Source organism: Xenopus tropicalis, chromosome 2, assembly GCF_000004195.4.
Source record: "Xenopus tropicalis strain Nigerian chromosome 2, UCB_Xtro_10.0, whole genome shotgun sequence".
Classification (NCBI taxonomy): Eukaryota; Metazoa; Chordata; class Amphibia; order Anura; family Pipidae; genus Xenopus; species Xenopus tropicalis.
In genome coordinates, this window is record NC_030678.2 from 67,790,150 (window position 1) to 67,806,137 (window position 15,988).

General features: G+C 40.9%; 1 protein-coding gene across 22 annotated transcripts in view; it reads left to right on the forward strand.

Moving 5' to 3' along the window:
* Window positions 1-15,988, forward strand: part of plekha6 (pleckstrin homology domain containing A6) — a 312,036-nt gene that overhangs the window by 117,450 nt on the left and 178,598 nt on the right. For 19 of the 22 annotated variants that reach the window (XM_018091023.2, XM_012955768.3, XM_012955648.3 and 16 more), the window contains 1 exon segment: window positions 10,999-11,076. The exons of the other annotated variants lie outside the window; for them this stretch is intronic. In XM_018091023.2, coding sequence (XP_017946512.1) covers window positions 10,999-11,076 — 78 coding nt within the window. 22 annotated transcript variants of the gene reach the window in all.

The following is a 15,988-nucleotide window of genomic DNA, read 5'->3' on the forward strand; positions in this document are numbered from 1 at the left end:
ACAGGTGAAAATGAAGAGGCTTCAGATGATGATGTGGATGGAGTTTGCAGCAACTGAGCCGTTGGCAACTCAGCCAGTTGAGACTGGATATCCTGGTAGCCGCTTTGGAGATCCTGAACTGCCCGTGTGAGAACAGAAATCTGCTGCGACAGAGTCTCCAGAATGCTTGCCTCCTTAGGCGGTTCCAATTGGTGTGGATCGGACATTGTTTTCCTAGCTGTTTGTGTATTTTTAATTTTGCCTATTGTTATTGAACATTCGCCTGCCTGACCACTCTTTGGGAACCCTCTGCTGTACCTCGCCTGTTGTCTACTGTTAATGAACTTTCGCCCGCCTGACTATTCTTTTGGAAAACCCTCTGCTGTACTTCACCTGTATATCTGTCTACTGTTGCTGACCCTTGGCCTGATTGTTTATCCCGCGAATCATCCTTCTCTGTACTTTGGCCGTTACTCCCGTTGCTGACCCCTGGCCTGGATTCGATTGTGGTAGCTGTCCAGCTGTTCACCTAGCCACACCATCACCTCCATTGATCCGCTCAGCGTAGATCTTCGTGGGACCTTCTTGGGCTCTCATACCTCGCCCCACTTCTCTCTCTCTCATCCGCAGCTTGAGCCTATCAGTGGGAAGCTGTAAGGGCAGTCCTCCTCAGCATATCTGTTTCCTGCTCTGGGTAAGCTTGACAGAATATCCGAGCACTCACCCTAAGCAGAAGCCGGTCTAAATAGTGCACTTCCGCCTATGTCACAACGCCTGCGTCAAAAACATCATCATTCCGCGTCAACAATGCTATTGCGCATGTGCACGCTGGAACGCACGCTTAGAACGCACACTTGGAACGCACGGCCATCTTGGGCCAAAGCGAGAAGGATCGGCGCGTCGCTGGAGCAGGACGGGTGAGATCCTGACACCTCCTCACACACTCGCATTCAAGACTTTGCAAGGGCTGCCCCACTTCTCTGGAATTCGCTCCCACAATCTGTCAGACTTTCTCCCAATCTCTCTGCCTTCAAAAGATCACTAAAAACACATTTATTTAGAGAAGCTTACCCTAATTTAATTTAACATGACCTCAGTGTGCTGCTAAAAGCAATAACCTGTGCCACACCTCTCACAACTCTGGTCTTGCCCACTCCCACACCTTGTGTTTCAACCCTTCTCCGTGTAGATTGTAAGCTCTTTTGGGCAGGGCTCTTTTCACCTCTTGTATCGGTTATTGATTGCTTTATATGTTACTCTGTATGTCCAATGTATGAAACCCACTTACTGTACTTGAATATATATACTGTATATATTTTCCAAGCTGCATGCCATCCTGCTCTCAGAAAGGACACTGACTGCAACAGCATTCTTCATGCAGCCAGTTTCCATCTTAAATCTCTGGTCAATAATATTCCTTACTCCCAGAGATATTTGCTTTAACCCAGTGTGAAGAAATGGGCCCTAGATTTAGCTCCCAGGGCTATAATTGGTCCTTTCTTGAGAAGGACCAATGTCTTGAGAAGGTAATTGGTTAAAAGCAAATAATAGTATGTCACCCGAGAAAAATGAAAATCTTTAATTTATTTCACAGTTTTACACTGCCAGTTACACATTACGCAAATGAGTAGAGAACCTATGGCTCACGATTTCCTCTGATGAAAAAATGCCTTTTAAAAATAGCAAACCACAGATTTTCGGGTTCTGGAGGGGGCCTAATTTGAGGGATCTATTTATTTGTACAGATGTTCCAACTTGTGATATTAAAACAAGTTCTGGGGGCTGATTTACTAAGACACGAATTCCGACCGAATTGGAAAAATTCCGATTGGAAAACTAACATTTTGCGACTTTTTCGTATTTTTTGCGATTTTTCCGGCGCCTTTACGACTTTTCGGAAATTATCGCGACTTTTTCGTTACCAATACGATTTGCGCGAAAAAACGCGAGTTTTTCGTAGCCATTCCAAAAGTTGCGATTTTTTCGTAGCGTTAAAACTTTCGTGAAAAGTTGCGCTTTTTTCGTAGCGTTAAAACTTAAAAGGCGCAACGTTTTGCGCAAGTTTTAATGCTACGAAAAAATCGCAACTTTTTGCGCAAGTTTTAACGCTACGAAAAAATCTCAACTTTCGGAATGGCTACGAAAAACTCGCGTTTTTCCGCAAAAATCGTATTGGTAACGAAAAAGTCGCGATAATTTTCCGAAAAAATCACAAAATACCGATCATTACGAAAAAAACGCAATCGGACGCATTCGGCCCGTTCGTGAGTAAGTAAATGGGCCCCCTAGGCTCCCTAAACCAAAGAACAGCTGTTACAAATGTATTAACTGTACTCTATTATGACTGGCGATAATTTTGCCCATCCACATTCAGGCAAGAGGCTTAAAATTAATCACAGACTCATGTGCACAATGGACTTTATTGTTTAGATTTTGCTTTGTTCCTGTGGACTTGTATGTATGTGGGAAAAGCCATCAAAACATTAAGGGAATGCCTTGGTAATCACAGGACAGCTATTAAAAAGGCCATTGCTGTTAAAGGACAAGGAAAGGCTAAGTCACTTTGGGGTGCCAAAATGTTAGGCACCCCCAAGTGACTTAAATCGCTTACCTTGCACCCCGGGCTGGTGCCCCTGTTAGGAGAAAACAGCACCAGCAACATTTTGGTTGCTTTACCTGAACATTTTGATGGTAATAAGTTTAGAGGGTTCCTGAATCAATGCTGGATGCAACTCCACATTACCCTGCAATGTTACCAGATAGAACGTGTTAAAATTGGCCTAAGTGTTTCTTTGGTGATGCACGACCCTGGGTTTCCCCTTTTCTTGAAAATAGTGACCCAATTTTGAGTAATCTTTCTGAATTTTTAACTGACATGAGTCTAATTTTTGAGGATGCTAATAGTAGTGTCACAGCCAAAACTGCTTTACTGCATCTTCATTAAGGAAAAAGATCTGTAGCAGAATACTCAGCCGAGTATCGTAGATGAATACAGGATGTTGATTGCAATGAAGAGGCACAACATTTTCATTTTTACTGGGGACTCGCAGAGTATATTAAGGACAAGTTAGTGCAGGTTGAAACACCAGCTGTTTTGGCAGAATTATGTATCAAGATTGAGAGAAAAATTCAGAAAAGGAGAGATCAGGAACAGGGTACTTGTCCGACTTATGTTCCCCTTAATTCACAACCAAGGATTATGTTCTACCAGATCCTTAAAAAGACTTTGAAGACCTTTGTTAAAAGAAAAATGCTGATCGCCTGCCACCTCATAGATCTTATGATTGTCCCATAAATCTCTTACCTGGAGTTCAAATTCCTTTTGGGAGAATTTATTCATTTTCCTAACCTTAACTTAAAGCATTGAAGGATTACATTGACGAAAATCTGCAAAAGGGCATCATTGCAAATTTTTATATATTAAACCCAAAAGTGTGAATTGGTATGTTTAAAGATCCAGTTCTTAGGATATATTATTTCCTCCTCAGGAATTGAGATGGACCCAGAAAAGATTAAGGTCATTCTACATTGGCCGCTGGGCAATGGTTCAATTTCCAAATTACTTTTAGGCCTGGATTTAAAAACAACAAAGCTGATGCTCTATCAAGATTATTTTCAGATGGCAAGAGTGAGGGACTGTGAAACCACCATTATTTCAAAATATTGTAAATCATTCAGTCTGTCTTACAGTAGAAGAGAAGATTCAGAAAGCTTATGATCATAATTTTCAGCTTACTGACTTTAGATTCTTCTCCAGGATGATTTATGGAGGTTTTAAGGAAAACTTTTATATTCCCTCTTCCTTTCGGTTTGAAATTTTTAAGTTAGTCCATGACTCCCCTTTGGCTGGCCATCAAGGACAATTCAAGAACATATGAATAACTTCTTTGAAATTTTTGATGGCCTACCTCCAGGAGGGATGCACAAGATTTTTTTTTCTTCCTGCAATGTTCAAGTTAGCTGGGACAGTGGAAACTTTCATCAGGTACAAAGAAGCAAATAAAGCATGCAAAAAAAACGGGCAAGCTAAAATAGAGATGGAAAGGGATATTGCAGCTAAGAGTAAAAAGAATCCAAAATTATTTTTTAATTATGTAAATAGTAAAAAAAATGAAGCAAGAAGGGGTGGGAACCTTATTAAAAAAAAGCAGAAATGTTGAACTCTTATTTTTCATCTGTCTATACATCTGAGGAGCCAGCTAATGAAGGCTTCCCTTTTGATATGCCCAGTTCTAGTAATTTAGCTACTGACACATGGGTCACTCAGGAGGAAATTCAAAAGAGACTTGAACATGTAAAGGTAAACAAAGGTCCAGGGCCGAATGGGATTCATCCCAGGGTATTAAATGAGCTGAGCGCTGTGATTGCCAAGCCTCTTCACTTAATTTTTCAGGATACGTTGAGGTCTGACATGGTGCTGAGAGACTGGCGGATTGCTAATGTGGTGCCGTTATTTAAAAAGGGATCCTGTTCTCAGCCTGAAAACTATAGGCCTGCTAGTCTAACATCAGTAGTAGGAAAACTTTTGGAAGGGGTAATAAGGGATAGAGTGCCTCACAGAAGGTTAATAATCAAATTAAGGAGTATTGGCCTAGAACATAATATTAGTAATTGGATAGAGAAATGGCCGAACGATAGATTACAAAGAGTGGTGGTAAATGGAACATTTTCTAATTGGACCAGTGTGGTTAGTGGAGTACCGCAGGGGTCAGTCCTTGGGGCTTTGCTTTTTAACTTGTTTATTAATGACCTGGAGGTGGGCATAGAGAGTACTGTTTCTGTTTTTGCTGATGACACAAAATTGTGCAAAACTATAAGTTCCATGCAGGATGCTGCTGCTTTGCAGAGTGATTTGACAAAATTGGAAAACTGGGCAGCAAACTGGAAAATGAGGTTCAATGTTGATAAGTGCAAAGTTATGCATTTTGGTAGAAATAATATAACTATCTACTGAATGGTAGTGTGTTGGGGGTTTCCTTAATGGAGAAGGATCTAGGGGTTTTTGTAGATAACAAGTTGTCTAATTCCAGGCAGTGTCATTCTGTGGCTACTAAAGCAAATAAAGTGCTGTCTTGTATAAAAAAGGGCATTGACTCAAGGGATGAGAACATAATTTTGCCTCTTTATAGGTCCCTGGTAAGGCCTCACCTTGAGTATGCAGTGCAGTTTTGGGCTCCAGTCCTTAAGAAGGATATTAATGAGCTGGAGAGAGTGCAGAGACGTGCAACTAAACTGGTTAAGGGGATGGAAGATTTAAACTATGAGGTGAGACTGTCGAGGTTGGGGTTGTTTTCTCTGGAAAAGAGGCGCTTGCGAGGGGACATGATTACTCTGTACAAGTACATTAGAGGGGATTATAGGCAGATGGAGGATGTTCTTTTTTCCCATAAAAACAATCAACGCACCAGAGGTCACCCCTTTAGAGTAGAGGAACGGAGCTTCCATTTGAAGCAGCGTAGGTGGTTTTTCACGGTGAGGGCAGTGAGGTTGTGGAATGCCCTTTCTAGAGATTGTGGTAATGGCAGATTCTGTTAATGCCTTTAAGAGGGGCCTGGATGAGTTCTTGAACAATCAGAATATCCAAGGCTATTGTGATACTAATATCTACAGTTAGTATTAGTGGTTGTATATATAGTTTATGTATGTGAGTGTATAGGTGTGGGTTGTGTGCGCTGGGTTTTCTTGGATGGGTTGAACTTGATGGACTTTTCAACCCTATGTAACTATGTAATGTTTGTGCTCAAACCAAGGAACCTTGCACTTCTCAGGTGGGATTATTAAAACCTTTGGCAATACCAACTCGTCCTTGGGGTTCAGTAGCAATGGACCTTATTGTGTAACTTCCAGTTTTTAAACAAATGACTACCATATTTGTTTGTATTAATCGCTTCATTAAAATGGCACACTTTATTCTAATGCCAGGATTACCCGTGGCTGAAGAAACAGAAAAATTACTCAGCGTTACTTGTTGTTTGTTCAATAAAGCAAAATAAATAAATACTGACTGACGGGTCTGTAACCCAGTGTGAATTAGCAAAAAGTTTGGACACAAAATTTCAACCGAGCCTGAAGACTTGAGCAATCATAAATAAGGCCCCAGGTCAACAGCTTATTCTTACAAATGGTGGTAACATAGGTGAGATAATTGAGAGGCTTGCAGATGTGCTCTTGAAAACCATTTACTACAAAAATAAAGCAAAAATTAGTAAAACAAAGACATATTTAAGTAGGCTATGTAAAAAATGCTAAAATGTGAAAAACAATTAAGATTATTATTTCGCAAGTGGGGACCCAACTCTCTTATGTTCTAGGCCAATATTCCTCAATTTTATCGTTAACCTTCTATGAGGTACTGTATCAAATGCTTTAGCAAAGTCCAAGTAGATGACATCAACTGCCATTCCAGCATCGAGGTTCCTGCTCACCTCCACATGAAAGGCAACTAAATTAGTCTGGCAAGATCTGTTACGCATAAAACCATGCTGGCACAAACTTATAGTATTGTGAACTGCTATGTATTCAAGTACCCTATCCCTTATTACCCCTTCCAAACGCTTTCCTACTACCGATGTTAGACTAACAGGCCTATACTTTTCAGGCTGAGAATGGCACCACATTAGCATTTCACCAGTCTCTAGGCACCATGCTAGACCTCAATGAATCCTGAAAAATTAATTGAAGTGGTTTGGCAATCACAGCACTAAGCTTGTTTAATACCCTTGGATGAATCCGATCAGGTCCTGGACTTTTGTTTACCTTTACATGTTCAAGTCTCTTTTGAATTTCCTCCCGAGTGACCCATGCGTCAGTAGCTATATTATTAGAACTGGGTATATTAAAAGGGAAGCCTTCATTAGCTGGCTCCTTAGATGTTATAGACAGATTGAAAATAAGAGTTCAAAATTTCTGCTTCACCAACCAACTGACACCCCGTGATAATAAGGTTCCCACCCCTTCTTGCTTCTTTTTTTTACTATTCACATATTTAAAAAATAATTTTGGATTATTTTTACTCCTAGCTGCAATACCCCTTTCCATCTCTAATTTAGTTTGCCTGATAGCTTTTTTTGTATGCTTTATTTGCTTCCTTGTACCTAATGAAAGATTCTGAAGTCCCTGGTAACTTGAATGCTTTAAAAGCATGTTTTTTTCTTACCAACCTCAACACTAACACTTTTATTCAGCCATAAAGGTTTTGCTTTTCAATGCTTCTCCTTGCTTAGAAGGGGAATATACTGATATGTAAACTTGCTAAGCAATGTTTTAAAGATGTTCCATTTTCCTTTTGTGTCTAACCCTATGAAAAGTCTTTCCCAGTTGACACATTGCAGAGATGCCCTTATACTGGCAAAGTCTGCACATCTAAAATTGAGTGTTTTAGTTAATCCCTTATAGAGCTGTCTCTGCAGCATTATCTCAAAGGAAACCATGTTATGATCACTGTTCCACAAATGCTCACCCACACAAATGTTATAGATGAATTCAGTATTGTTAGATCTTACCAGGTCCAAAATAGAGTAATTCCAAGTAGGTTCTTGAACTGCCTGAAATAAAAAGTTGTCATTTAGCATATTTACAAACCTACTAGCTTTTTCTGACTTAGCCACCCCATTACTCCAGTCAATGTCCTGGTAATTAAAGTCCCCCATAAAAACAACTTGACCTTGTTGTGAAGCATTCTCCATTTGCAACAGTAGCTGGGCCTCATCCCCCTCACTTATACGGGGTGGTTTATAGCATACACCAATGATCATTTTCTTTGTGACCTTTAGCCCTTCTGACATTTCTACCCAAAGAGATTCCACATTTTCCTTGGTATTGTCTTTAGCACATGGCTTCAAATCTGACTTTACATAAAGGCATACCCCTCCATCTTTTTTAATCCCTTTGTCCCCCCTAAAAAGTGTGTAACCATTTAAATTCACAACCCAGTCGCATTTTTCATCCCACAAGGTCTTAGTGATTAAATCAAGTAAATCATCATTTTCAATACATGCAATAGCCTGCAGCTCCCCTAATTTACCCGACAAGCTCCGTGCATTAGCCCAGCATGCAGCGGATATTACTACTTCTCCATTATATTTACATTAGTTAACGGAGAGTTAGAGCCAAGGGGAATATTAGCCTGTTTCCCTTGTAATAATGGAAACTCCTTATCTGATAAACTATATGCCCCTATCACTCCTCCCCCATGACCCTTTGCTTATCCCACTGCTCGTCTACACTAGCTTTCCCATAAAACTCTAGCTAACCCTCCCTTTGTCTAGTTTAAACACTCCTCCAGCCTCTTAACCATTCTCTCCCCTAGCACAGCCGATCCCCTTCCATTGAGGTGCAATCCGTCATGGCTATAAAGATTGTACCCCAAAGAAAAGTCAGCCCAGTGCTCTAGGAACCCAAACCCTTCCTTTCTACACCAAAACTTTAGCCACATATTTAGCTCCCTAAGCTCCCACTGTCTCCCTAAACTTGCATGTGGCACCGGCAAAACTTCTGAAAAAATTATATTGGAAAACCTTTCCTTAATCTTAGAGCCTAGATGCCTGAACTCACTCTTTCAGGCCCTTCACCTACCATTCATTTTTTCATTAGTACCAAGACAGATGGGTCATACCCAGGCCCACCCAAAAATTTGTCAACCCAATCAACCATATGCCGAACTCTGGCACCAGAAAGACAGCAAAGCATTTAGGCCTAGCTCTGCTCTCCTCCCCACTGCTACTAGAGAAACTGGTCTCAGCCTCATCTAGAACCGCCAGTCCAGAGTTCAGGCTCCCATCTTCTTCACACAATCTGGCAAATCTGTTGGATGCACAAACCTGTACTATTATAACAAAAAAAAGGTATGTTTACCTAATGGGATCATCTGGCTAAGGATGCTTTTTTTGGTCATAATTCAGTTAAGATGCTCATGCAGTTTAGCATGTAGGCCCTATTATCCTGTCTTAACTGGTCTTAACAGGAATTTGAAAGAAAACTATTTCAGCACATGACTTCAGAAAGGGAGGGTTCCCCCTACTGTATTGGAATATACTGTATCCTTTCCCTTCCAGGAAGTGTCAGAATTTACATAACTTAAGATCAGTATAACTGCCTCACAATTAATATGCTATTTTAAACTTGGACCCTGTCCCTAATTGGTGTATAGAGAGAATGAAGTCTTGGGCAAACCTACTCATAAGTCCCATGGTCAGGCTCCACTTGATTAAAATGCTTACGCACTTGTACGCACTGCAATACACTCCGCTGTGGGTACCCAAACTTTGTTTCAGTATGGTAGATGCCAGTTACTATGGGCTAACTCAAGACCCAGACTAAAGCTAGGGAAATTTATGAGACCTAAATCCAAAGCTGGTCTGGCCCTCCCAAATATATATCTCTATTATCTTGCTACCCATAAGACTCTCCATTCCCTATGGGCCCAGTTAACCAGCTTTAGTACTACTAATCCTGATAGCTGGGTCCTTGTAAATTTGCCTCCCCCTGCTCCTCTGCCTTGCTTTGTCCCCTGTTTCAAACAATGAGGAAGGTGTGTTCAAGTGCCTGCAAGTTTATCCCACCACAAGCTACTCCGCTATTGCACAACTCTGAATATCCCCAGATTGCTAAACTGGGAAATATATGTACCTTAACAGGTTGTACTACACTCTAGTTAGACTACACCGCATCAATCCCAATATCCCAGATATTTGTACCCTTTGTGGGCAAGATAAAGGGACCTTTATACACATGATGTGGAACTGTGCCCAGATTGTCCCATACTGGATAAAAATAAAAAATGTTTTAAAACCAGTTCTTCAAATCAGGTTATAAAGATACAAAGTTATGTATTCTTGCTGTGTTGCAAGATTTAAATCTAAACCAATACCAAATCCTTTTCCTCCAGGAAGTACTGCTGCTAGCAAAGAGACTCATTACACAAAATAAGAAGAAAGTGAAAAAAAAAAGAAAGTGAAAAAAGGAAGAAAGTGGAGCCCTCTGCCTTTCTCTCTATTTTCCATGGGATATATAATTTAAATACAACATAAATTGTTATGCGCATATTTTTTTACGCATATTCATTAATTATGTTTTAGAGCCCTGCAAAATACATTTGAATAAAGATACATTTGACAGCAATAGCGCAACATTATCAAAATGTATATCATAGCAATTTATATCATTCCAATGCAAGGGCATTTTTGGGCGTTTTGTCATCTGTGATTTAAGTCAAAAGTAAAATCCATGATGTTTTTAAATACAGTGTTTCCCCTGTTCACTGCTCAAATGCATCTCCACACCACCAAGTGAACTGGTCTCTCATATCTGCTTCCAAACACCATGGCTGTTAGTGGTTGCCATGTTTGGCATTGTCACTTCTCTTCACAGGTTCCATGGCAGTAATTCGTGGACTGGTGATAAAAGTCAAAGACCCATGGGGTGTTTTAATTCTCATTTAAATTTGATCATTATAACCAATATAAATAAGAATTAGGAGGGTTCAAATTTGTATCAATGAAAAATACTGTTTTTAATTTGAAGTTGTTTTTTATTTATCTGTCATTAGACAATAAAGCAGGACAGCATAGTTTATTATTTTAGATTAACTTTTTTATATGTATAATATTTAGTGGGAGAAGGAGTTGAGGTGCTATTGCTTTCCCAGTTTTTCACCTCTACCTTTGTGCATTACTAGTACAAAGGGCATTATGCTATTTGAGACAAGGTGTGTCTCATTGCAGCATTGGTTTATGGTAGACATTTTTTGCATAGACTTTAGCAGCACTGGTACCTCTTAGTCTTGTCCAAACATACTGTATACATCAGAGTGTCTTAATGTTTATTTTTTAGATTTGAAGCCCAAGATCTAGTTGCTTTTTATTTCCATAATCTATCCTAAAAGGAAATGTTATAATGATGAACACACATTATGATACGCTTCTAAAACCTCATTTGACATGGGGTTGAGGACCTGTATCAGAATGTCTTAGCTTTGAGCTGATTATCCTTACATTGTCTTTCCTCTCTTGCCTGACGCAGATGAGTGAGAGTGAGACTCTGATCAGCATGGTGAATAACATGGTACACTCTTCCCCCCGAGCACAGATCTTCATGCAAGTAAGAGAGCACCCTTAAAAGTGTTGCCTCGCTTTGCATGAGAACCATCTCATCTTAATCAGCCTTTAGTGGTGCTTGAATTTTTGTGAACTCTTTTCACTGTATAATAAATGGGTGAACATCCAAATTGCGTACAAAAAAACACAGGTCCAAAACTGCTAGTATTAATAAACTATTTAAAAAATTGAACTTTGGATCCTTTTCCACCTTTTGTTTTTAACTAATTTGTTTAACTAGATTCTCATAATTTAGTTTTAGGACTTGTGTATAAAACAAACGACTAGTTAAGGTATATGTATGCGGTAATATTGAGAATTTAGAAAGGTTTACAAACCTTAAAGCACTTCTGTGATGATCATATGTTGTGTATATTCACTGCCAAAACATGGAAAAATAACTTTTACTGCACGGAAGATTAACAAAAAAAGATACTATGATCTGTTTTACTGGTAGGCTCTTGTATTAGAACTTTAAAGACTGCTCAGTAAAAGTTATACCATTGTTCTCCCAATCACACTCTTGATTTTAAATATAGGTTACATAAATATGTACCAGCCTGTAAAGTCATCTTAATGTGTACTAATCGAACATTATTAAAGGACATGTAAAGCCTACATTTGCCTACAATGTATATCAGTTAGGCACATCTCCCCCACCCAAATGGCATTATTTTTACTGCATATATCCCCTCCGCTTGCTAGCACCATCACATTTTCCTAAAGCAAATAGAAGCTTTTATCCGGTGGACATTATTTCTCTCATACATAATTAGATACATTTAAATCCACAAACAGCATTCACACACAAGACCATTATTCAGCATACATTTCATCAAGAATACAGGCTCACTCAGGCATAACTGGCTTTGATAAAAGTTCTGCTTTGTTAGAGCTGAGCTCAGGATAGGAGGTTAGGAGAAAAAAAATTGAAGCAGACTGCTAGAGCTGAGTTTCTATTGCAGTGCTGTCCAACTGGCGGCTCCCCTCTGTGTGGCTCCCCTCCTGTCTAGCTGCTTTGATGGCTTACTCTTGTGTAAGCTTTAAATGGTATCAGTACTGTGATTAACTGCCCCCCTGCATGGTTCACACCTCAGATTCAGGCTGTAAACCCTCTGTATTGTTTAAAAATGTAATCCCCTGTGTTGTTCACACTTTTTAATCTCTGCATTGTTCACCCCCTGCAGTGTTCACACCTCAGGCTCAGACTGTAATCACCCACATTGTTCCCCTGTTCACACCTCAGACAGACTGTAGGAGCAGTAGAAACCCACAAATAATCCCTGTACACTACATAAACAACATATACTGAGGTGGTACTGCAATTAAATGTTTTTTAATATATAGTTATTGTGCAGACTGTAGGAGCAGTGCCAGTATTGTGTCACTGTATGCTGCCTGTGTGTGCCATACAGCAAGCAGAGTATGGCACACACAGGCAGGGTAGGGCAGGCAGAGTATGGCACACACAGGCAGCATAGGGCAGGCAGAGTATGGCACACACAGGCAGGGTAGGGCAGGCAGAGTATGGTACACACAGGCAGGGTAGGGCAGGCAGAGTATGGCACACACAGGCCAAGTATGGCACAAACCAGCCAAGAATGGCACACACAGTCAAACTATGGCACACACAGGCAGGGTAGGGGAGGCAGAGTATGGCACACACAGGCCGGGTAGGGCAGGCAGAGTATGGCACACCCAGGCAGGGTAGGGCAGGCAAAGTATGGCACACACAGGCAGGGTACGGCAGGCAGAGTATGGCACACACAGGCAGGGTAGGAAAGGCAGAGTATGGCAGGTTTTTGCTGTACTACAACCATTAATATGGGTATGGTCATGTGATAACATGGGTGTGGTTTCAAGTGGGTGCAGTTTCAAAAGGGGGAGTGGTCAAAACTGCCTTCCATTATCGGCCCTCCACCACGTAGGTTGGAAAAATTCCGGCCCTCGGTACCACAGAAGTTGGACAGCACTGTTCTATTGGAACCAGCAGTGCCATCTCTTCATTAACTGCTAGACTGGAGGGCATGTTTAGTAATCTCTGAGCATGCCCACAAGCCAGAAGTCAAAGCTAATTCCCAAGGGGGGGCCGAGTGTGTTACAGGAGGAGAAGGAAATTAAGGATTAAGGAGATGTTGCAGCCTTACTATTAACCTATGGTCAACTAGAGTGACAGCTATTAAAATCAGTGAAGAGGCTGTTCACTGATTACATTTTTGTGTGTGGGGTTTACATGTCCTTTAATGATTTTTTAGCTTGGTAAACAGAATTAATATTTCAGTATTTATTTAGATTAGCAGGTCAGCGCAACATTAACAACTTGAAATGGCCTTACATCTCATGTAAATATCATCTTTAGTGACAATTACTGGAAGGCAATGTTGTGACTTATATAGATGTTGGAAGGAAACAACAACAAATTGAGCCTGTTGTCTTATACCTGCCATTGTAAAATAATGGGGAAAATTGTTTTCATACTTACTGTAATTCCTTCTTTTCCTAGCCAGTAAACAAACACTGGGTAGGTTCCTGCCCCCATACACAGACCAGAAAGTCCCTCCTACAAAAACTATAAACCACCCCTCACTCCTGGGGCCAGCAGTCTAATAATTTAGTCCAAGAAGGGAGGATATGTTGACAAATTTAGTGGCTAGGAAAGGAAAATTACAGTAAGTATGAAAACAATTTTCCCCTTTTTTAGACACTATGGGGCCCATTTACTTACTCACGAACGGGCCGAATGCGTCCGATTGCGTTTTTTTCGTAATGATCGGTATTTTGCGATTTTTTTCGGAAAATTATCGCGACTTTTTCGTTACCAATACGATTTTTGCGGAAAAACGCAAGTTTTTCGTAGCCATTCCGAAAGTTGCGATTTTTTCGTAGTGTTAAAACTTGCGCAAAAAGTTGCGATTTTTTCGTAGTGTTTTAACTAACTTTTTTTAGCGAAAAGTTGCGCTTTTTTCATAGCGTTAAAACTTAAAAGGCGCGACGTTTTGCGCAAGTTTTAACTTGCGCAAAACGTCGCGCCTTTTAAGTTTTAACGCTACGAAAAAAGCGCAACTTTTCGCGCAAGTTTTAACGCTACGAAAAAATCGCAACTTTTGGAATGGCTACGAAAAACTCGTGTTTTTTCGCACAAATCGTATTGGTAACGAAAAAGTCGCAATAATTTCCGAAAAGTCGTAAAGGCGCCGAAAAAATCGCAAAAAATACGAAAAAGTCGCAAAATGTTCGTTTTCCAATCGGAATTTTTCCAATTCGGTCGGAATTCGTGTCTTAGTAAATCAGCCCCTATATGTCAACATAAACACTTGAAGGTACCCAGCATTATAACCAAATAGAGCGGGCAAGAAAAACTCACATAAACACAGAAAAAGTTTTAATTCGAGTTATAAACCCTTTCTGGCTCCTGCTGGGATTATGAACAAATTATCTGATCTTCTGAAAGTATTCTGTAAAACTCAGGTACTGCTTTAGCGCTCTAACTGGATCCAAGTTTGAAAATAGAGGATCTCCTGAGGTTGACAAACCGACTGACAGTGAAGGGAGGATAATTTCTGAATTTAAATGAAATGTAGATACAACCTTAGGTAGAAAAGCCACGTGCCAATCTTGTCCGGCAGAAAAGTCATATATTTCTGACTTATAGACAAAGCTTGCAGGAGACTCACCCTAGCTGCCGATGCAGTAGCCACCAAAAACAAGGTCTTCAAGGTTAAATTTCAGGCTGAGGCCTGGTCCAGAGGTTCAAAAGGAGGTGAGGCTAAAGACTTAAAAACAAGAGGCAAGTCCCAGGGTGGAGAAAAAGCTCTCACTGGAGGTCTTAAGGTGCCCATACATGCTAAGATTTGCTTGCTTGACCGTGTCGGTAGTCTCCATACACGGGCCGATTAGCTGCCGAATCGGTCTAAGGGTCCGGTATCGGCAGCTAGAATCGGCCCGTTTATGGGGACATTTAGCTTTAGTGTGGCCATGAAAAACCTCTTAATAACTGGATCTTCTGCCCTGCGAACTCCCGTCACGGCTGACAAGGCTGATACATGGACTTTAAGAGTTCTGTATTGTAATCCCTTGTTCAAACCTTCTTGTTTTAGAGGTAGAGGATTTCCTGGCCTGTAACAGAGTTCTTATCACCGCTTCGGAAAGGCCCAAGCCTAGTGCAGAGTCTAATCTTAGAGGAGACGTCTGCAGACCAGGACCTGCGGGCAGCCACGGAAAGTGCCATGGAGCGAGCAGCCAGTCTAGTGCAATCCACAGCCCCCTCAGACTTGAAGCTTGCAGCAAGCTTGAGTTTCCTAAGGCTGGCTGAAATATCCTTAATATCAGCTCCCTACGACAATGCCCTGTCAATGCCATCAATCCACACGGACATGGCTTTGGCAACAGAGACTAAAGCCACTGCTGGCTTACAGGCAGCTCTGGAGACTAGGAAGGCCTTCCTCAAATCTGTCTCCACCTGTCTGCCCATGGCATCCTTGAGGCTGAACAGTCATAGATGGGCAGAGTGGTTTTCTTGGCCAAATGGATTACCGCTGTATCCAACCTCTGGTGGAGAGCTCCAATCCGTAATCTCTGAGTCCTTGAAAGGATACAGTTTGGCAAACCTAGTGCCAGGGGAAATGAATGAGACATTTCTAGCTGCCTTTTGCCACTCCGCCTTGATAAGGTCTGAGACTTCCTGAAACAGAGGCAAGTCTGTCTATGCTTAGAGGGAGTAGGAAGAAATTTTAAGGCCTTTGCGCTCTCTGACTCCTGTTCTACTCCAAGCGTAAGCTAAACTGCTTTGATGAGAGGAGCAACCAGAGACATATCAAAAGACTCACAGGAGGTATCTGAATCTTCATCTGAATCCAAAGGCAGCTCTAATGAATCCTCTGGGATTAAGGATTCCTCTTCTGAAAAGTCTTCAAAAG